This window comes from Sylvia atricapilla, chromosome 10 (assembly GCF_009819655.1).
Source record: "Sylvia atricapilla isolate bSylAtr1 chromosome 10, bSylAtr1.pri, whole genome shotgun sequence".
Lineage (NCBI taxonomy): Eukaryota > Metazoa > Chordata > Aves > Passeriformes > Sylviidae > Sylvia > Sylvia atricapilla.
Genome location: NC_089149.1, coordinates 10524580 through 10546766, shown reverse-complemented (window position 1 = coordinate 10546766; position 22187 = coordinate 10524580). Strand labels below are relative to the sequence as shown.

General features: G+C 43.4%; 1 protein-coding gene across 5 annotated transcripts in view; it reads right to left on the bottom strand.

The window, feature by feature from the left end:
* Window positions 1-615: 615 nt before the first annotated feature.
* LPP (LIM domain containing preferred translocation partner in lipoma) overlaps window positions 616-22187 on the bottom strand; it is a 318669-nt gene continuing 297097 nt past the window's right edge. For all 5 annotated transcript variants that reach the window (XM_066325946.1, XM_066325945.1, XM_066325948.1 and 2 more), the window contains 3 exons: window positions 5588-5766; window positions 2441-2561; window positions 616-839 (listed from right to left, as the gene is read on the bottom strand). In XM_066325946.1, the coding sequence (XP_066182043.1) occupies window positions 711-839; window positions 2441-2561; window positions 5588-5766 (429 nt within the window). In that variant the 3' untranslated portion in view covers window positions 616-710. The remainder of the gene's footprint in view (window positions 840-2440; window positions 2562-5587; window positions 5767-22187) is intronic.

Genomic DNA, 22187 nt, shown 5'->3' with positions numbered 1-22187 from the left:
CTTTCATGAGTAAAAGAAAAACCCTATTGAACTGGAAGGGAATGGAAACAAGAAAGGGTCTAAGAAATAACCAATCTGTGTCCCAAGGATACAAGATCACACCTACAGTCAGGTGAAGTACAGTTGCAGTTGCACTGTTTTGTGTTAATGCTGGGTCTGCTCTCACACCTTCTACGACAGTGGAGCTACTTCTGCTGGTGACACAGATCCTATTAAAGTCACCAGCAGACACTGAAGTCCCATGACTTCAATGAGAGCTGGTTAGGTTCTCAAAATAACTTGGGAGAAATAACTACCCCAGCCATATTTGACCCTCTACCTTTATGTGCTTCTTAAGAAACAGGAATCAAACACAGAAGCATATTAAGGACCATGTTCAGACCTCCTTCTACAGGCAGATAATTTAGGTGCTGTGACCCTTAACTGCATCAGCTGCAGATACAGCAGGTGCTCTGACTCACTCACTGCCCTCCTGAACAGTTGTGTCTAAATTAGGTGCCTGTCATGGGCAGTCTGAACATGGCCTCTCAAACTGCCCTCTTGTTCCACGGCCTTCCAGTTTTACTTTTTTTTTTTTTTTTTTCTTTTTTTTTTTTTTTTTTTTTTTTTTCCCTCCAATACCAGACTCAGACCCTAGGCTGGAAAAGAAATCATGCAAAGCTTGTGCAATATCCCCCACTGGGCATCCTGGGGTGGGTCACAGTTGATTCTCAGAGATCAGTGCTGGCCTTGGCAGTCAGAGCCTGGATCCGAGCAGAGTTGCAGGTCTTGCAGAGGATGTGCCCGTCCAGAGGGTAACAGCCCTGATTGTCCCCTTCAGACAGGAGGCCACCACAGTCCTAGGAAGTAAGTGAACAGGAAGAGCAAAGTAAATAAGAAAGAGCAAGATTAAGCAAAGAATCTATTAGTCAAAGAAACTGTCTCCTCACTCTCCACCTTGTAACAGGATCCAGCCTGAGTCAGCTCAAAGCATGAAGCTGAGGTATGTGATGTATTTTACGATTAAGCCATTTTCTGATAAGAGACAATGCTGCAGAGAAGATGGGTTCTCAAGCTCTCTGCTGAATTTAATCCAATTGAAAATAAAAGGAGATTATTCCCTTCACATTTCTGAGGAAGCAAAGGCCTTTAGCATTGGAGAAACATCAAACTGAAGCACATATTTATTAATTCAAAAAAAGGATAAAAAAAAGAAGCATCACTGGGAGAAAGTTTAGTACCAGTATCTGACTATAGGGAATCTCCTTTGGAAGAGTTAATGCCACAAAGTTACAGCCTCCATTCCAGGGGTGGCAGCTAAGCAAAATCCCTGCCTGTCTCCCCTTACCAGAATTGTCACCTTTGTTTGTATTACAACTGTCCAAAAAAGTTGTGGCAAAAAGGAGGATGTCAGACAGGAACATGGAAACCCCACTACAAGGTCCCCAAACCTGCTCCAGAGACCTCAGCCTATAAGCTTTCAGGCTGAGTATAGCTGCTAGGAAAATTGGGAATTACAGTGATCGAGTAATCACTGGGCCCAGGACTGCTGAAGGATCCATGTGTGTGAAAGCCTGGGTATCTCAGCAGCCAGCATGGGGACACGCTGTATGATGAATTAGGTTCTATAAAATTTAGTGTAAGAATGCCCCGGCATTTTAAAAAATAATGGGCCTAAGTAATGGGCCAATATATACTGTGAAAGCCAAGGTCAGATTGAGAATCGAACCAGATGCCCCAAGTTTCGGCCTAGACCTTTAAACCTTAGTCCATCCTTCTTTCTGATTAAGGTTATTAAAACCTGCAAGTGCAATAAGAAATATATTTGGTCTCATTTTCTTACCCTGCCATCTGGCTGATGTATTATCCAACAAGTAACACTAGCACTCAAGAATTCTTGAAGGTTCCCTAACACAGCTGTTCCCACATGCTAATTGCTTTAAGGTGATTTTTATTCTCTGTCTTCAGATTCTTACCATCAAAATTACATGAAGTGTGTAATGAAACTGAACAGGGAAAGTAGCATAAAAAGCATTGCACAAAACAAGAATGATCATGTTTATGTGTCCATTAAAATTCTTCAACCCAGAGCCATATGCTGAGTTTCCTGTACCATCTTGCTCAAATCTTAACATGCATTAGCTTTCATTTTAAGAACATAAAGATGAGCTACATTTGTGTCCAGGCTATAATTTATGAAGTTCTCAAGTATTAAGCTCTAATTGCCTGAGTCACATTCTTTTGCTCTTCTAATGAACCTGTTACAAACAAGGGACCTGATTTTCCTCTCATTTGCGCGGATATAAATGAGGAAAAATTCCTTGCTTGCTGAAGTCAATGAAGTAATTTGATTGTAGAGCCAGGGTTACAATAGGGTATGCCTGTCGTGTGAGCAACGTGAGGTGGGGAGGAAGTTAAGCCAAGCCTTGCTGTGTGCCCCTGCCCTGACTGGAATACCAACCTCGCAGCGGTAGCACTGGACATGGAAGTCACGATCCAGGGCAACAATGCGCACGGTCTCCTCTTGTCCTGGGGCTGGCATGATGGGCTCCTTGCACACAGAACACCTCGGGGCAAACTTCCTGAGGGAGCAAGAGACAGGCACACTCATCCTCAAACTTGGAGCAAAAGTTTTTAACTGGACCAGCCAGTCAGAGATGTGCACATTTGTACCAACACACACACACACATGTATGTGCACACACAACACAGACTGGAGCTCTGCACAGCACCTTCCTTGGAAAAAAACCAGGCAGGAGCACTTTAGTCTAACAAGACAATTTCAGCCATGCAGGATACTAAAGAATATTTATTAGGAGAGGACTTATAGAACTTCTGACAGGCAGCAAAGCATTTTGCCTGCCCTAATTAACAAATAAAGTGCCTGTTGAATGACCCTTGATCGTGGCCCCCATGCACTGCCATAACCCTCAGCCTCTAAGATAATCCATGCAAATCCCAAGGTTAGAAAGATGACCAGGATCTGCTTAAAGAGTATCTCTTGAAAACAAAAATCAAATGCCATCCACTTTAAACTTCCAACTTTTAATAAATATCTACTTTATTCCTTTAACACTGCCTAGCCTCTGTTCTAGGTAGCCTCTCAAGGCATCACCATCTTACCCACTTATGCACACAGAAGCACATTTCTGGCTGGGCTCATTGTCAGACAAGAAGCATCAGGGCAATTCTTACTTGCTGCATTTTCTAGCTAAAACCAACTCTGTTATCCAACACCCTGTTATCCAACAGGGTGTTGTCCAGGCTTAAAAGGGAACAGGTCTGGGTGCAGAGACCCCAGTGTTCTCTCTTCCAGTCAGCCTGACTTCCAATTGTATAGTGACAATAACTCACTGCATGAAGAGACTGCCTTGAATCAGGGTCAGCTCAGGGATCAAGAGGAGCACAGCCCTTTCTTTTTCCCTTCTGCTGCTCATCATATGCCCTTCTGGATAATTCACCCATGTGTTCTTTCTGGTTTTGCTCCTCTCAGGTCCCAGGAGAAGTGGCCATCTCTGTTCCTAGGCTTGGGAACATTTAGCCTGTGGTGAATCATTATCTGCTGTTTTCATTCAGAACCTACTGGTACCAGTTTCCTGGCTGCAAATTCTGCCCGCAGAAAAGGAAACCTACACCCACAGAATCTACTGCCATGTAATGAGAGCCAGGGTCAGGGGCTGGGGAGTGACAGAGGGCAAAACTTATGGCAAACATCAGAACACAAGGAGATCAAAGGCCCTTTCTCTTCTGAAACGCCTAGTAAGGATTGACTCTGCCACCCAGCCTGTCACATGAACCACCTCAGAATTAACTATCTTAGAAAAGGAAAAAAAAATCTATCTGTACTAGGAATAAAGAAAAATATTAATTTCACTGGCAGCAGATGAAAGATGCCTATGTAGCTGTGATCTAATGAAAGAATGAATTAAACAGTGGCTATAACGAGTGCTCTGAAAAATAACTTAAATGGATCACGAAATGACCAGAGCTGTGATGGCAATTAATTATGTGCTGCTTCATGCAGGCCCTTCCTTGTGCCATTTAGCTCAAATGTGGTACTTAAAAAATACTTCAACATTTCTTTGTCCAGGCTACTGTGAGTAATTCATTATGAGACAAATATTATCTCCCAGGATCCTGAGATCATTTCTGCAGATTTCAGGGGATGTGGATCTCGGGGTAGCTGAGTGACAGCGTGAGCATCAGCTGCAGTTTGGTTATCAAGAGGATGTAGAACACTCAGCCTCCAGATCAGGAGGACATGTCATCCCTAATCAATTAAAACTGGGCTGGCCAAAGTACTGCAAAATGTGTGGTTGGCCAAAGACATTCTGAGTGTCACACTGGGTCTTGTGCTATTACCATCACCTTCCCTTTAGTCCTTCACTCAACAATTTTTATGCCCTTCCTTGCATTGACAGCCTCCCACTTTCCACTCTCAGAGCCCCGAGGTCCATATGCAGTCACTGCCAAAAGGCTTTCAATGTGGGGCATCAGCTCCCTTTTCCCTGAAAGCATGTGAGCCCTTGGCCTGAGGGGTGTTGGGAAGGGGCACTTTCCAAATTGTTGAGGGGGTGTGAGAGAAATCCTTCAGGTTCCTGGGTGGTACATAAAACACCTGCGGGCCTGTGCTAGGGACCACATTATACCTTACACACAACTGGTGGCACAGAAAGGCAAAGCAACACAGCAGCTGCCAATTAACCCAGCCTAGCTGAGCTACAGGGAACATCCTTGTGTTGGATTCTAACATGCCAGTTAATTGTGGCTGCTTCCCTTTCTGTCAAGTCAGCCAGCTTCTTTGAGCTTTCAGACCCACACACTGATGTCAGGAGGCTCTAATTAAGTCTACCCCCTTAGAAATTAAGAGGTAAATGGTTGAGATGTAAACTCACATTTGTCAGTATTGATTTCATCTTTTAATTGAGGGGTGTAATGTATCTGTCTTTTCCATACAGGGCAAACATTTGTGCTCTGATTATATCTACCTGTCTTCCCTAGATTAGTTGTGATGATGGGGGTGGTAGTGTGTCAGTGACAGAAATTACTTGCAGCTATACCTTTCAACTTACCTTAAATAGCAGTTTCACTATAAATTATTACCAGGGCTGTATTTTTAGTAGCTTTAGAAAGCTAATTAGCAAGTAGAAACAAAAGGAGCTCTGAGCAGCCTGTGGCCACTGAGATCCCTCTAGGAGGTAAGCAAACACCTGCAGAGTGCAGGAGGACAGGACCTCTCTTAATTGCTCAGTGGAAGAAGCACGGAGGTGGTGATGTGAAAGTGCAGGTAGAGGCAGTGAAGAGAAACATGCACATCCACAGTAAAAAGCAAGGGGAAGACAGAGCACTTAAAACAGAGGGACACAGAGGTCATCCCTCAATTCATCTCTAAGCAAAACAGAGATCAAGCAGAATCGTCCCCACGGCAATTAACCTTGTATGCCATGGCGTGCCTGCTTAGAGCAAAGCTCTCCCTACTGTTTAAGAGCCTTGGGAGGAAGTGGTATAGGGTTCAGGACTTCCTGAAAGCTCAGTCTGAAGAAGGGGAATTTTTAGGGGCAGAGAACAAAGACAACAAGCAAAGCACTGACAGCAGCTTAGGCCTTACTTATGGAAATCCTCGATGCAGTGGATGTTGCCACCAGCATCCACAGTGAAGGGGATCCCATCCAGGCTGCGGTGGCACATCACACAGGTGAAGCAGTGGGGATGGTAGGCCTTCCCAGTGGCTCGGAGGATCCTTTCCATGATGGGCTTTGCACAGACACTGCATTGCTCCAGTGTATTCTGCAAAGAAAACATACACAACAGAAGTGAGCCCCATCTCAGCAGGACACTTATGAAGGTCACCTGGGTTGGAGGCTGCTGCTGGTCTGGAAGCTTTAGGTACCTTCTTTTCATTTCTTCTAGATAAAGTGCAGTACAGTCAACAGTTATCAGAGAGTATGATAACAGCACAGGGCTTGGGTCGAGCTTTTAGAACAGTGTGAGAACACAAACCAGAGCCTTCTCTCAGCAGCTCTGACAAGTGATCGGAGATGGCTCATCAGGTGGGTTATCTGAGACAAAGCAGTTTCTGTAGCCAGGAGCACGTGAAGGAAGGAGTTGTGCAGCCAACACTCCTGGGCTTTTGCCTCTGGACTGCCCAGTCTGAGCGAGCTTTTGCCATGGAGTTCATCAGAGACAAGTTCCACAGAGGGAAGTGCTAAACTGAAGTGCAAACTCCTTGGGCTACACAGAGACGCTCTAATTATTTTGTCAATGCAGATCCCATAAAAATATCTTTATCTGCCTTGTATGAAAGTCTTTATCTTCCTCTCGCACCACAGAGAATACTGTTAAATTTGGGGAGAGAACAAAGCAGTAGCTGCAAGGAAATCATCTGCAAGGACAGGAGTTCAGGATGACTTAAATGCTTCATTTATCTCTGGCCCACGATGCTTGAGATAATAACTGTGAAATGCCAGCTCTAAGGCCATGATCCTTGCTGCACAGGTTCTACATACTACCCTGCTCCTAAAGTGCTGGAGCCAAAAAAATTCCCACTTTTCAAGTGGGGTCCATTGAATGATTCATCTCATTTCAACCCTCACTCACCCTTGCAGTTAAATATAGAAACACCAAGATAATTTTGTTTCAGATGGTTGTCTGTGAGCCACACCAGCCCTTTTGACACCAGCTGGGTAACTAACCATTTCAAAGCAAGCACTTTAACAGACACATGCCATGAATGGAGGATGCAAACCACATAGATACGAACAATAAATTTGTGTCAACGATTTGGGTAATTTCACTGGACTTTAGAAAAGCAGACTTCACCTACTATTCTTGCTTGATGCACCTGAAGTCATCAAATAACGTTATCAACCAGCAGATGCACCTTGAGTGAAGTAGAAAAATCTATCATTACACTATTGATTATTACTTAGACAGAAATAGGGAGGTGGTGGAAAAAAAGGAAAATTCTAACAAGACAGAAATATAGAAAGCTGCTGAAAGGCAGATCTTGACAAACAAAGGAAGGCTAAAGTTCTGCTTCCTCATGCAACAAGATTCCCAGGGAACGTAGTGCTTTGACTGACTGTATTGTTATTGCTTCTTTGAGCCAGAATTCTCAGGGGCAAGATCCAGTCTTTACATGTGCAACCAAAATGTATTGTAAGGTGATGAATCACCCAGGAGCTCAGAAGGTTCTACACTCACACATCTGCTCTCAGACATTATCTCTGGGCTGCACGTCACTGGAAGGTACAAACACAGCAATACCTGAGTTCCTATCAGAGGATCAGAAGGATTGTTTTTGGAAAGGTCGACATGAAATTTCAACCCATATGAGAACTGCCTCAGCATTTATAAGGAAAGCACAGCCAGAGTAGCATCGAATTCAGGCTGGATTTTGCTTTATACCTTGTAATAATGGGCAGGAAAGAATGACTGCTGGCCTTTCTGTCTGCTTGCTGTCACCATCCTCATCATTATAACAGTGGCTGCTATGCCAGAAAAGCAAGGTCAATAATTTTCTCCATGGAGAAATAACCTGGCAGATTTACCATTTTGCTTTGCATAAGCAGATCACATCATCTCGGTCCGCATCCATGCGGTTCTCTGTGCTTTTCTGCCAAGGAGGGAAGGCAGGATACCTGCGGATACTGATGGAAGATTGTGCCATTCCTAAGGCATTTGCCATGAAACTTTCTGCACACACATGGGTATGGAGCATTTACCTCACCAAGTCACTGCTTGCCTCATTCCCAACAGTTGCCAACAACAGAGGCCAAAGTATGAGAACAGGGTAAGCAAAACACAGAGATTCCTTGGGATTTGCTTCCAGTCTCCACTGATTACTGGTTTAGGGACTTCCTGAGTCAGAGCTTGGCTTCCCCACACTTTGCCTCAAGTGGATGTTTCTCCCATAAACTTTCCTGATTGATTTTTGAATTCTGATAAACGCTGATCCCCCACAACATGACCGGGAATTCTGTGGCTTACTTCCACGCTGGGGACTGACCAGTTCAGCAGCTCCCCTGGTCTGCTACTGCAGCCCACCCAGGATTGTGACCAGAGCAGACACCTGCAGCAGCAATCCACGCTGCAGAGGGGTCTAGCACCAAACAGCACAGCCTGGAGCTGCTCTCCCCACAGATATGATGCAACTCCTGCTCATGCATTTCGGGCACACAGGGTTTAAGCCCACAAGGGACCAGTACAACTGTCCTGTCTGACATCCCATGTTAACACTGATTTTGGTGGAAAGTTTGCAGTGACCAGGACAGCAGGCAATTACCCTGCTGCATCATACCTTCTGAAAACACACATCTTCTGCTCCCAAATCTCAGCTCAGTCACAGTTCTCACAGCTAAATAAGACAAGCATTTTAAATTAACCAACTTCTGATTAAACCTTCTATACAAGCTGAAAATCAGACCTGAGAAATTTATTCTTTTCATCCTTCCAAGTCCAAACCAGTAAGGAAAAACAAAGTCATTAGTTTCAGACTCCAGCTCACTCCCTGTCTGGAAGTGTATTTGCTTAAGCTTCTCCTCTTGCTAGAACCCTGGCTGGCTCAGACCCTTCTCTTCAAGGTGTTACCAGATGATGCCAAAGGGAAAGCTTCCTTGAATCACACCCATTTGACATCAGGTTGCTGTAAGGCAGGATTTGGCCTGTGAAGCTACCAGGGTTTTCTTTGATTCTCTAATCAGGTTATCCCACATGCCTAAGTGCTGCCCCAGCAGCTAACAACCTGCACAAAGGTATTTCTACACATTATGGGAACAGCATCCCTGTAGGATTGTAAGCTTGGCTTCTTGATTTTGCTTTTTTCACAGTTAGTCTAACTCTCCTAGCACCTCCTGGAACTTTCAGACCTTCAAAAAGCCAAACAAGTTGAAGAAAAATGCCTAACAAGACTATTTTCCTTTTCTCTCCAGCTGTTGTTGCAAGCCTGCTCTGTAATCAACAGGTAGAGCTGAATGCATCTGATGAGCTACACTGAGAGCTAAGGCAAGGCACAAAGAAGAAAGATGAGAAACAGCTAGGAAACATCAGACTTAGGGGTTGTGGTCACATTCATGTCATAAGAATATAGACCACAAATCTAGTGTGGGCTGAGGGTAAAGTTTACCATTCTTTTCCCATATTTTTGGCTAAGAGGCAGGGAGTGCCCTTGTGTTTCCAAATCCAACTAATTTTTTTGGGATTGGAAAAGCAGAGCGAAGGAGTCATCCATTTCTAAATGGAAGGTTGGCACAGTGTTTAAGGCTGAGTCTGGGTCCATGTCTCTTGAGGGCAGAATATCCACGGCAAAGAAGAAAGAATCTCACATGGGGAAAATAATGTACCCTAAATACCAAAAAAAAAAAACAAAACCCAAGCAAAGATACACTAAAATACAAAGAAGTAACTATAATGACCAAGACATTATGAATCATCTTGCAAGTTAAAATTATGAGACTTAAACATGTATAGCACAATCAGAAGCGAAGTGGGAACAAGCTGCTTGGGAGCAAGCATCTAGCAAGTGGTGGTTGGAGTTGACCGCCCTAGAGCAATACTTGTCCCTTCAGAAACCACAGAAAGCCAAAGGGAGTTGCTCTGCAGATTTTAGGTTTAAACATGGTACACAGAGTAAAACCTCCAACTGCTGGGAAAGATTTCCCATGGAAGACAGGAGCTGGGGAGTGTTTGAGTCCTCTCCCGAAAATTTCACATCCCAGATGGCAAGGTGGCAGAGGCTTTGGGGAGCAGAGGTGTAGTGACAGCCCATGGGCTGCAGCTCATCCCACTGCCCTAACGCTGCAGATTATAACCCCTCCTAACCAAACCTGGGGGACAGCAGTAACTCACAGTATTATGCCAGCACAAGGACTCTCCCACAATGACCCAGCAATGAGTGCAGAAGAAAAGCCACACAGATTAGTCATTGCTTTTTCTGCACTGGCAATTCATCCCAAGCTCTAATGAACATAAATAACGTCTCCTGCACTCTGAATAACAGACTGAGGAGAGCTCACGCACAGGGACACGAGCATGGTATTGCTTATTTTGCTGAGAGAGGGGAGGGAAGTTGCTGGAATAAATTACATTGGCAACTCATGCACAGGGACACAAACTCACTTTCTGTAAGCACTGCAGAAGAAACACATTTTTCGAAGTGACTGAGCAGAGGAGATGGTTTTAAGCTGCACGAATGAAATGTGACTGTTGTGCTAAAAACAGGCACATGGTCAAATACTATAGTTGAACTGTAACTTAGTAAAGTGTGGTAAGTGACATGCTTTAAATCTTGTGACTCTGTCCTTCATTTCCTCAGACAGCAAGGAGAGCAGAGCAGCAGACATTTTCCCCTTTGTGGGATATTTTTTAAGGCTTGAAAATGTTTCCATACTTAAGTGAAGACAGAACACTTTAATCTCAAGAAGCCTGGTGAATTTATAAACCTCAAATTAGATCAGGTCAATTGAAAAACTGCACTTCAAAATAACAGCAAATGGTTTCATTTAGGTTTTGGGTCTGAAAATATATAGTTGTATTATAAATTAAATATAAAGCAGACAGTGGTGGAGGGGTTAAGTGTCAAGATGTAATTTCAACACTTTCAAACACTTTTTTGGCATTATTTCTAGAAAAAGAAAACCAAGACCTTATTTCCACCCAAGGCTCCCCAGCTGCTATCTCCACAGATGGGTTATGTCTTGGCGAATGTAACATTTAAGTCACTAACAGCCAGCATGAAATTCCTTCCTGCATATCTGAGCAGAGAACTTGGGCATGAGTTAATCCTTCTCACTTCACCTGACCAGCTGGTCACATTATTAGCAGGGTGACACTCCCCTTCTTGCTGCTCTGAGGGGTACTTTCAGCGTGGGAAAGCACAGCAGAAGCACCTTGGCTGGTGTTTTGACCTTCAGGCCATGCTGCCATAGCTGCATCTGTGTTGGGGCAAGAGATGTGACCCCTGACAGCCTAATTCAGACCCAGTGGTGAGCAGGGAGGCTGTTCTTTACATAGTATAGCTGGATTTGCTGGGAGATGGAACAGAAGATACAGGAATAGATTACATGGGCAGCCCTGCAATGTTACCAGCATGCTGGTAATGGGTCTGAGCTGTGCTCTCAGCCACCCCTTGCAGAGTGCAGACTCTGCCTGGGGTTACTGCATTCAGTGGCTTCCAAATCGTCCTTCCATTCGGCTCAGTTTGTAGTGGCTTTCCCAGCACAGTAGCAATACCACGGCTGGCATGCTTCTCCTCTGCTGGAATTTGCTTTTCTTGTCAGGAAAACTGAATTCAGCTTTGTAGTTTTGGACTCAGAGCAGCTGGAGGTGAATCTGGCAGTGAGTCCTCTCAGCATACAGGATGAAGGAGTCCCTTCCCCATGCCCTGTAACTATTAGAGAAAAGCTAGATGTATTCCATGGCTTATGTTAGTAGCAAAGATAACAATGGCATGCAACTGAGTCCACAAATGTGCAATAACAGAAAAGCCATGAGAAAATGGAACAGTGCTTGAGAAATGCTTCTCAAATGATTAGCAGATGTCAAAATACGCTCTACAGCGAGAGGAGAAAGCAGCTCCATTTTTCTTATCAAGTGAAGGCTGAGGGACGGCTTTTGCCATTGTCTGAGCACACCAAAGGCTGGAGTGCAAACTTCGAGAAGGCTGCTGGGCCTGGCAGGCACACAAGGTGGCCATACTACCTGCAGAAAGAATTGTATTTTTAATGCTGAATGTAACTGATGTTTTGGAGCAGCAAAGGCAGGGGCTGGGTGACTTCTCTGATGCTCAGCGCCAGCTTAGATAAGGCCTGCATCACTTTCTAGCTCCACCAAGCTGAGAGTGAAGGAATGTCAGGGTAAGCAATCTGCTCTGCATTATGCTCAATGTCCAACGACAGCCACATTGACTCCTTCCAGCTACAAATCCACAAGAAGCCCCGTGTTGGAAATCACTTAACTAATTTCTGGCACTCAAAGCTACTCATCTTCTGTACATTCCTCTGACAATGGATATCTTTGTCCCTTTAAAATGGCAGAGCCTATGAAAGTAAGAAATGAGGGAATTGTCCTCTAAACTGGTAGGCTGGAAGATAAAATACCTGGACTTCTGGCTTTTAAACCAAGTAGCTACCATAGGCAAAGCATTCCCATGCTCTGTACCTCAGCTGGCCTGTAAATAAAACGGCTGTAGAAGTTACACATCCCAGTGAGAAACTGGATATTGTTAGGTTTGATAAATACTTGTGAAGTAGTCTGTGTGCCCAAATGGCTACTTAATGGAAACAAGATATTATTTACAGAAAAAATTAAATTCTTTTTTATCTGTAATGACTCACACACATCTCAAAAGTCAGCTTTGAGTGGTGCAGTACCAGAGAACAGCACCTGAGCTGTTATTCAGACTCCAATGTGGCTACAGCCATTTGCAAGAGTAAAGTAGTTTAATACTAGGGATATGCTTCTAACTTACAGTTGACTTTAAAATAGCATGGAGAATAAAAAAGTCTATGCATATGAAATTTTTTCAGCAACAATAATTATAGTTGCATGGAATACTACAGTAAGCCAAACAATTAAAAGCATCCTTAGCAACTGCTATCTAAAAGAACATTGTTAAATATCTTAGTAATCAGCTCCAGTCCCTTCGGTAATTTTCTAGTGAAGCTGCATTTCCAAAACTCCTCACATCTTGTCTATTGCCACCAGGAAAGGGGAGCTGCACGCTCCCCAGAGAACTGAAGCAGCACACTGTGCAGCAGAGCTCACTCTTGTTGTTAGCACTGCCACCACACCACACCCCAGGTATGAACCAGTATAACCATGTGAAATCAGTCACTCCCCATCAGGACTGCAACTGGCCCAGAAAACATCCAACCAGGAAGCTGGGACAGCTGGGCTTTTGGAGCACTGGAGAAAAACATCTGTAAAGTACAGCAGCAGTAGCAGAGCACAGGAGACAAGCCTGCCTTGGCAGGGAGGGATGATCTGATAAGACAGTTTCCATCTCTGACTCCTTCAGTCCAAGGAGATCCTAATGCACGACCAGACCTTCATTCCAAGAGGTTGCATAATACAACGCCTGGCGTTGATGCTGATTTTCAAAGATTTCTAATTTGAAGGAAATCCCTCAAAATCCCTCCCAGAATGTCAGAGGTAAATAGTTTGTTCAAGGCTCCTGCAGCTGAGGCAAACTGGCACAGAGCTGCTGTGGAAATCCCTGGGCTGCGTCGCGCAACAGCAGCCATGCCTCAGCAGATTAGTATTGCTTCACACACTGTGGGCCCTACCCAGGGAAAGACCAGCCCATGGCTTTGCCCAACGCAGAAAGATGTGTTTGAGCATTTGTTAGGAGTCTTCTTCCATTGAAGTGAACCTTGGTAGCTTTAAAAACTATGATATTCTATTAGCTTTGCTTCTGAGGGACTGGGGGAATACATGGCAGGTTTTGATAGCCTGTGCTTTTATCTATTTTTAACACCCACAGATCAGGTGAGAGCACCTACAGACCATACATTACTCAGGGCTCTGTGGAATAAAGTGCTCTGGGGGAAAACTGCTCATTATTCCCAACCACTTCAGTGCTGTTGATGTAGCCCTGCTTGCCCTATGTGTTCTCAAAACATGATGTGCCTGACCTTGCATGCCACCCTGGGAGTTTTGCCTAAATAAAGGTTCTGTCCTGTTGTGATTACTTTCTGCACAGGCAGCAGAATTACACGCAGCTGGGAGATGTGGCAAACATCGAGCAGATACACTCTCCTCCTTGTTTAGATACAATTGTGGACAACACAGAGATTTCAAGCTTAATTAGCAATACCAAGGAAGCTGTTAGAGAGGCATTTCAAATCGCTTGCAGTTTAAGCTGATTAGAACTTTGTGAAAACAAAACAAAATTGTGTAGCAAATTGTTAGGCTGAACTTCAAGTCAAACTGAACCACATCAAAGGAAACAGAGAAGTGACTATCAGCAAGAAGTGGGCCTTTTTTCCTATTCTTTTGGTGGGGAATTTAATTTCATAGCCTTTAATAAACCAAATGTCCCAATCCAAGTTTGCCACTCTGGCAAGAAGCTTAACCAAAATAACATTGGAACTCAGAGCTGACGGACCAAAGAAACTATAAATTGGTCAAATCCGGGCACAATACAAGAAAAAAAATTCAAAAATTCCATTCAATTTTCCTGTTTTAGAATTTTGATGTAACTGACCATTGACATGGAAATGTTATCTTGACCTTAACTGCTAAAGCTGACTTGCAGAGGAAAAAATGACTGAGACTCTGACATCTCTGGTTATTTATAGTTCTCCTCACTCTCCTCTTTCTTGGTATTTTTACATTTGAAATGAGTTCTCACCTACCATGAGTTTCCTGAAGGAATGCAAGGATTTGTGACATAGAAACCATCAAGAAAATGGAACTTCTTTGATTAAAATGGAAACAAATTTTAGTTGGAAACTCTCGTCAGTAAATTAGCATCCAGCAAATCTGGGCTTGCTTTGGTTACAGATTGAAGAAGCCTTTTAACTACAACCTGCTTAAAGTTGGGTTTTTCTGTTTCCTGTGCTCCTCAAGAGAGATTTCCTGGAGGGAAAAAAAAAAAAAAAAAAAAAAAAAAGGAGAAAGACAGGGCTACTGCTCAAGACTCTGGGTTCTTCTAGAGTTTGTAATGAACAAATAATAAAATAGAATCCCTCCCCTTTACTCCTTGAGAATAAAACCCCCTCATCTCTCTAAGCCACAAGGAAAGGTACACAATCTATTTTCCTCTGCTTATTTCAAGTCACAGATAAGGGCATCTGTAAGTCACTTCTAATGGCTACTAAATAAATTAAATATTTCAGATGGATATCAGTTTAACAGCTCCCCCTTCTACCTTAATTGCTCAAACAAAGAGAATGCAAAGCTTCTCCAGAAGATCTCATAGGAGTCATAAGAGAAATTAGTTCTTTCTAGTGGCGGGGCAGAGCACAGGAAAGTTAGGGTATTTGGCTTCTGTCCTTGGTTCACCAGTGACTCAGAGAATAATTTCATTATTTTCCTACTCTGTTCTTCATATTATCTATGGAGTAACTTTAGCCGACTATTAGGAGGTGTGTGATGCTCTGACAGAAGTCACATCTCTATTGCAAACACCAAAGTTGGCACCTGGAGCTACCAAGAAATAAACACCTCCCCAGACTGAAACAAAATGAAAACCCAAGCAAGAAGGTAATGGGATTTTGCACAGAATTTCATGGAGCTTTCACTGAAACACCTTTTGAGTGCAAGATAATGCTTTTTTCAGTGTATACATGCAAGTTGTGAAATACAGGTCGTTGCAGCAGTTCAGCATAAAAATAGCTGCTTTTAATAGATAACATAATCCAGTATAAAACCTGGAGAAAAACTCTCCCAAAACTCTCACAGCACTTGGATGCTGCTGCTACCCAAACTGACAATAAGAATATGATTTGCCCAAATCCATGATATGTTTCCTAAAGAGTTGCCAAATACGTTTATGTCCCTGTTGTGAGGAGAACTTCTTTGGAGCCTTTGGGGCAGTGAGAGACTTATCTGTGCCTGAAATATGAGGGCTGAAAGCTTTGTGGGTGCCCTGAGGTCCTTCCAAATGGAGAGAAAGAGGGAGTTTCTTATTTCTTGAAGAAAGCCTCCTGAGTGAAATGTCTATTTTTAAAGACTCAGAAAGAACACTGGAAACCCACAGACAATCAGCACTGACCACTGTCAAGAATAACAGAAGCCAAAATTTAGTGAGTCAATGTAAGGCAAGAACTGTACTATACTCTCTCCCCTCCACACCAAGATTAGAAGTTTCATTTTCTGGGGGGACAGGATTTCTTCAGAGGTTTGAATTGAATTATTTCATGAAGCAATACCCCTTCTTCTATCTAGAGTCAGACTCTAATTGGAAATAAATCCAGGCTGCTGACTAAGTCCAGGGTCAAATATGTCACCTATCAGGTACTGAGATTATTTTTAGATGCAATGACATCCCTAGTCTTTTAATTCAGTTGACCTGAATGTTTGATTCAGTTCCTTGTCTGGAAAAGCAAGTTTGAGCCACCTGCTGAGGTAAGAGTGACAAAGAAGGAACGGATACAAAAAAAGAAAATTGAGATGACTATGTAAGAAGAACCCAGACAAGGCATGGCACAGAAAAGAGAACTTCCCAGAGAGGTCAGGTGGGATGTGAGAAAAGCAAAAGCTGGAGACTGATGTTCCACCCTGTGAACTTGTCCATCACCTTCCTTCCTCCACTGTGAGATAATCTCATCCACAAAGACAGAGATAGAGAATGATTTATATCAGCCCCCCTGCACCTCTTGCCCACCTCTGAGGGTGTTTCTGCTGGAACTCAGCCTGCTGTACAATTGGGAGAGAAAGGATGGTCCATTATTCCTTCTAACCTTACAAAGAGATACCCATGCGATAGATCAGATCCTTCCTTGAACTATTGAGAAGTAAACCAGAAGCTTTGGGCTACTCTGCTGTTCAACAAGATACTGCTGTGGGAAGTTGGGCAGAAGAGTCCTTACAACACAATTGTCTATTGAGTTGATTCAGCCTCTTGGCACTGCTCCTTTGCTCTCAGTCTAGAAAAACTAAAGCTCCCTGAAAAATAAAAAAGTTTTTCCCATTTTGTACAGACAACATGGAGACTTGGATACAAAGATCTTGGATGGCAAAACCATTGGAATGCAAATAAGCTCAGGAGTTGCATCAGGAGCAGACAGGCATGTCTGAGTAGGTGGTAATTCTCTGGTGTCTGCAGGGTTAGTCAAGGATGTTCAAAGCAGGAAACATGCACTCGAAAGTAATTTCTTTCCCTTACATTACCATGAGAAATTTTGGATTAATTTGGAATATGAAGGACACTGGTCTGAGCTGTCAGAAAGGTTTATGTCAGAGCAGAGCAGACCAAAAATCAAGCTGACAGTTGGCATTTCTTTACCAGGTCTTTTACAGCACTTGAGGAGCCTGCCCTGGATGCTATTTCAAGTTGAAAAGCACAGCAACTGAACGCTGTGCTAGTCAACTGTCAGTCCACAGAATTTACTAACCAGATTACTCCTGTGTTTGTGAAAGCAACACCACAGGCTTTCTGCCAAATATTACATTTAAAATAAGAAACAACAGTTGAGAAAAAACGCAGCAAAACCCAAAGCGAATGGAGCTGCTGAAAAGAGGAGATTCACTTGGGCACACACATCAGCAGCACAACCTGCAGTGTCTTGTGACAGCGCTTAAGAATCAACAAGGAAAGCAGAGCAGCAATGGCAGGAGGAACCAACTTGTCCAGCCTCACTGTTTTCCTGGTGACACAGTTACATAAGAGATATGCATTTATATAAACACACTGAATGTATAATAGATGTTATATAACATGTCCATTCTCAAGTCAATAGCATCCTCTCAGTGTATGGACTCTTAGGCTGAAATCACAGTGGTTATGGAATATGGAGGAAAAAACAACATTATTGCAGGATCATTCTCATCTCTAACTGTTCCATTCCATTATAGGGATTTTCTTTCCATAACAGTGGAAAAGATCATCCTCCAGTGCTTCTCACAGTACTTTAAAAGGTCTGAGATCACCTGCATCAATGGTTGTTTCCCAATGTAACTGCTGAATTGCTCATTTCCACCCTAATACAACTTCCAGCTTTCCTTTCTGAGGACCAGAAGTTGCCATTTCCCCAGCAAGAACATCTGAACACTCAAAGTGATCTGACCCTCATGTTTTGCGAAGCAGCTCATACAAAGTAAAACCAGACCACATCTTTCCACACATAGCTTCTGATTTAATGGACCTATGAGGAACAAAAGAAGGAAGACCCACTCTTCATCAGGCTCTAACTATAGACCAGATCCAGGTGAAAATGGACAGCACAGCCTGGTATTAGCAGGTGGCTCATGTATCTGAGTGATCCAGAGTAATGCAGGCCATAAGGACAAGTTCTGGTGGTCTCCTAATGGAAGGATCACATTTTTTTTGCTGCACTGGTGGTGCAAAGTGGTCACTCCACACATGCACTGCCACACCAGCTTCCAAAGATACAAGGGACAAGGACAGAGGGACAGGGAGTGGCAGGGAGGAGTGGGGAACAAAGAAGTTATCTAGGGCTTTCTGAGTCATTCTCTTCCTCAAAGTTTGCTGCTGGAGGAGCATAGTCTAGCTCTGCCCTATCTGCAAGTTTTCCTATGGAAAAGTTACTGTTGGCTCCTTCACATGCAGCATGAGTCCAGTGAGCATTGTCCTGCCAGTTCTGCAAGGGCAGCTAAGGAGTCTTGCTGGAAATCTGGCCCCAGAGAGAAACAGCAGAGGAAAGCAGCCATTTCAGAAGCACATTATTAAGCCATCAGACCAGTAGCTACAGAATCCCCATGGAAAAGTTGATCCAGGCACTTTGTTTAATTACTTGAGCCCTCCCGGTCATTTACTCCCCTTTGTGGTTGGCAGGGAAACTCAGTATCTTCTGGAGCTGCAAAGTCATAGGGCTTTTTAAGAAGCTAGGTTTGTAGGTGAAGACATTTCCCTTTGCAAAACCTTTGCTGGAGCACACACTGCTCATCAGCAATCCAGGCTAATGCAGCGAGTTCAAATGAGCATGGCACACAGGCAAGTCCAAGGTTTCCATCTGCTTTACCTACATATGTTTTAACACTCACATTTTTAGATGAAGAGGCATAAAAATAGCTTAATTGTGCATATTGCCTACAGTACTGCTGGACTCCACTTGTGGGAAGGAACTGGAGTTTAAGTTTTATTAAAGTTTCACATGTTTCCAGGAGGTTGCTAATTATCCTGTGTGTTTTATACAGTATTTCTGGCTCCAAGGTCTTTCTGCACTTTTCTGAAAGAAACCCAACACAAAAATATTTGAGCCAAGACCTGGAATGTGTAACTGAAAATAAGGCATTCACTCCAGGGCTCATCTAACCCCACATATCCTTGCTCTTACCAGGCTTTGGAATGCGCTTTGAGATCTGCTGGTAAGAAAACACTACGTGGATACCAAAGGCTTGTCTTTGCCATTCAGTTCTCCTGCTTCCATGCACTTTAAACTCCACTGTTTGCCTGGCATTCCTGTGACTATAGCTGGGTGTAGAGTTGATCTTTTCAGGGTCTAATGTAAGAATTAATTAACTTTGGGTATAGCCCTCCTTTTAATAACTAAACACTTAACAGTCACACACTGCAAAGTGTCCTCAGGGACAGGGTGTTCTGTATTTTAGGGTGGTTAATTCAAACCACTTTTTCTTAAAGACACTTCGAGCCAGCAGCATGAGTTGGGGTATGTTCAGCATCCTGGAAGAAAACAAAGCAGCCCATATTCTCTGACAGAGGAGACAAACCACAAGATAGCTGGAAAGAAGGCCAATTTTTGAAAACAGCAGCTTTTACCTCTTCTGACCTAGACAGCTGACCATCCCAAGCACAACCTCCAAGTCCTTTTCTTGCGCTCCTTGAACAAAGGCAGACAAATCTCCAGTGGCCATAAATCATCATTCTTCAGTGGTATCAGCTGGAGTTCCTGACATCTGGACCTGCTGTGGCAATGGTCTAACAGGAGGAATGTGTTAGCTAGTGCCATGTACAGAACACAGGGATCTTGTCAGTACGCTGTGTGCATGCTTCCCACCATGCTTGGGCTCTCTGCTCTTTTGGGAACGTGACAAAAAGAAAACCAAACAAGGCACCACTCCTTCTACCCCAAATCCACAGTTTGTGAGCTCCTTGGTGCTATACCAGCATTGTTTCTGTGCAGAATCCCTGGCAACTGATCCATTTAGGATTTGTAGCACTTTACAGGTTTGCCTAAATCAAGACTTCCATCGCAGTGCCCAGGCATAGCCCGACCACATCCAGAGACATTTACCCTTGCTAAGGCTCCCTTAGCTGGCTGTACAGAAAGCTCTGATCCTTCCTAAGGAAGGTACTTTGCCAGATGAACCTCTACCTGGAGATAAAGCTGGTGAGCCAGAAGATGGTTTTGTTTCTGAACAAATAGATGGTCTCACAGCTGGGTGTGTTAAACCCAGTCAGTTCAAATGAGTCCAGGATGTTCATCAGTCCATGCCTCTCCATTCCACTGCTCTGGCATCCTACTAATCCACTAATTTTATCAGCAGTTTTTTTCCATTTTTATTAATAACAGACTACAGGTAAGCATCAAGTACTATCGAACATCAGAGCTCTGGAGTACCACACTAAAAATTTCTTTCAGCCATGGTCATTCACATGGTTTCTCTTGTAGAGACAGTTGCCCTGGTCCCAAAGATGTGGTTGGAGGACAGAAGATTTATCCCATGTTAACATCACCAGGAGTCTTAAGCAGAAGCCATTAATAAGCCATGTGATTTAATGATATTTCAAGGTTTGTATAATGTGTGGAAGTTACTCTACACATTTATTATGAAATAAAAACGCCTTTTTCCATAAAGACTTGAGAATTGCTTCAACAGGAGAAAAAACTACTTTACCTGACTACAGTATAAATTGCTAATTACTCCACCAATCCCCTGGAAAGCAATGAGCTCACTCTGGCTGTTATTGTGTAGATGATATGAAATGTCTAAATGACACTTTCAAAACAACTGGTCAGGCCTATGTCTGCAGCAAGTAGAGGGCTCAGGATCACCATGTAGAGATGATCCTAGGGCTAAAAGCATTGAGAGAGCTTGAAGACTGACTATTCCCCAAAAGACAAAACTGCAGTGTGAAAGAAATGGCAGTCCTAGTGTTAGATCTTTCACAAATAGAATCAGGAGAAAAAGATGTGTAAGTTCCCTTGGGAAGCAAGTGGGAAGCATCTGCAACAGCTGATACTGAGCAAGCTGAACCTCTGAAACTAATCTGAGTTAGTTTTATGCATCTGTAAATCCATTTCTGTAAGCTTCAACTTTATAAAGCTTTTAAATTATTCAGTGTCTATTGGATCTTACAGTTACTTGCTGTAATCTTAACACAGTTTGAATTAATGTTGATGATATTACATTAAGGTACTTGAAGTAGAGTACCAGGAGTAGCTAATGACCCCTCTGTCAATACACTGCTGCAGAAAAGAGAACATGTTCTCCCTTAGCTGTCCTTGCTGGCCTAAGAGATGGGAAGGTGCAGAAGAGAAACGCAGCTAGAAGCTCCCAGCACCCCAAGACCACGGCCATCCAGTCAGTAAAGCCCTCTGAAGTCACTCCATGCAAGTCTCAATGAACAAACAATTAACATCAACCCATTTCTCAGGAATGTATAACTAAGAGACAGTGAAGCAACTCAAGCAGACCAAAAAATAGATAAGAGGCAATGAAGAATTCAGAAGAGAAGCCAGGGCTGTGAGATACGGCCCAAAACTGTGTTCAAATAGCTCAGGCTCTGCTAATTTAAGTTAACCAGATTTCTTATTTTGTTCCTCCTCCTTTAGGGTACCCTCAGCTGTTTTGGCACATTTGAGGCCAGCAAGACAGCCTCAATTCTGGATTCTTGATCTAGGAGCTAAGGGAGCACCAAGGGGAAGGAATGCCAGGCAAGAGGAGGAAAAAGGCATTTCCCAGTTGGCTCCCTGACATCACAGTACAAGAGGTAACTGAAGTGCCAGGAAAACATCTCGGGGGAGCGTGGACAGAAAACCTGGAGTTGAACACAGCTCTGGCAGCTGGTCACATACCCAAATACCTGGTGTCACAGAGGGACACAGGGTAGCTCACCTGCCCATCCTTACCCTATATGGGATAAAAGCAGCACCACAGGGCCATTTTTTGCCCTCCAGGACCTTCTCTCTCTGAGGCAGACCAAGAATTCCTTCTCTTGGCAGACTTGGAAGGACTCTTTACATTTTCCTCTTCCTTTCCAACAGGTGCTGCCATTTGGCACACGCAGCTGACACATCACCCACACATGCCCCTGAGCTTTGTAAATCCCATCTAGTAACATGTTAGCTCAGACATGCAAGATGAACTCACTTCAAAATGGAAGTAGAGTGACCACAGTAGAACCCCATTTTTAAAATCTTTGTCAAGGATTTCAGAGGGTAGAGGGTATGTTTTTATATCCCAGGATATTTTCTGAAATTACTTGTGCTTTAGATCCCATTCATTTCCTAAAAATCACTATTTTTTCCACCAAAACCTGCTGAAAAAGAAATCTATTGCAGAAAGGGGCAGCTGCACCTTGCAGATATGCACAGCAGAAGACCTTTTATGTAAGACTCCCC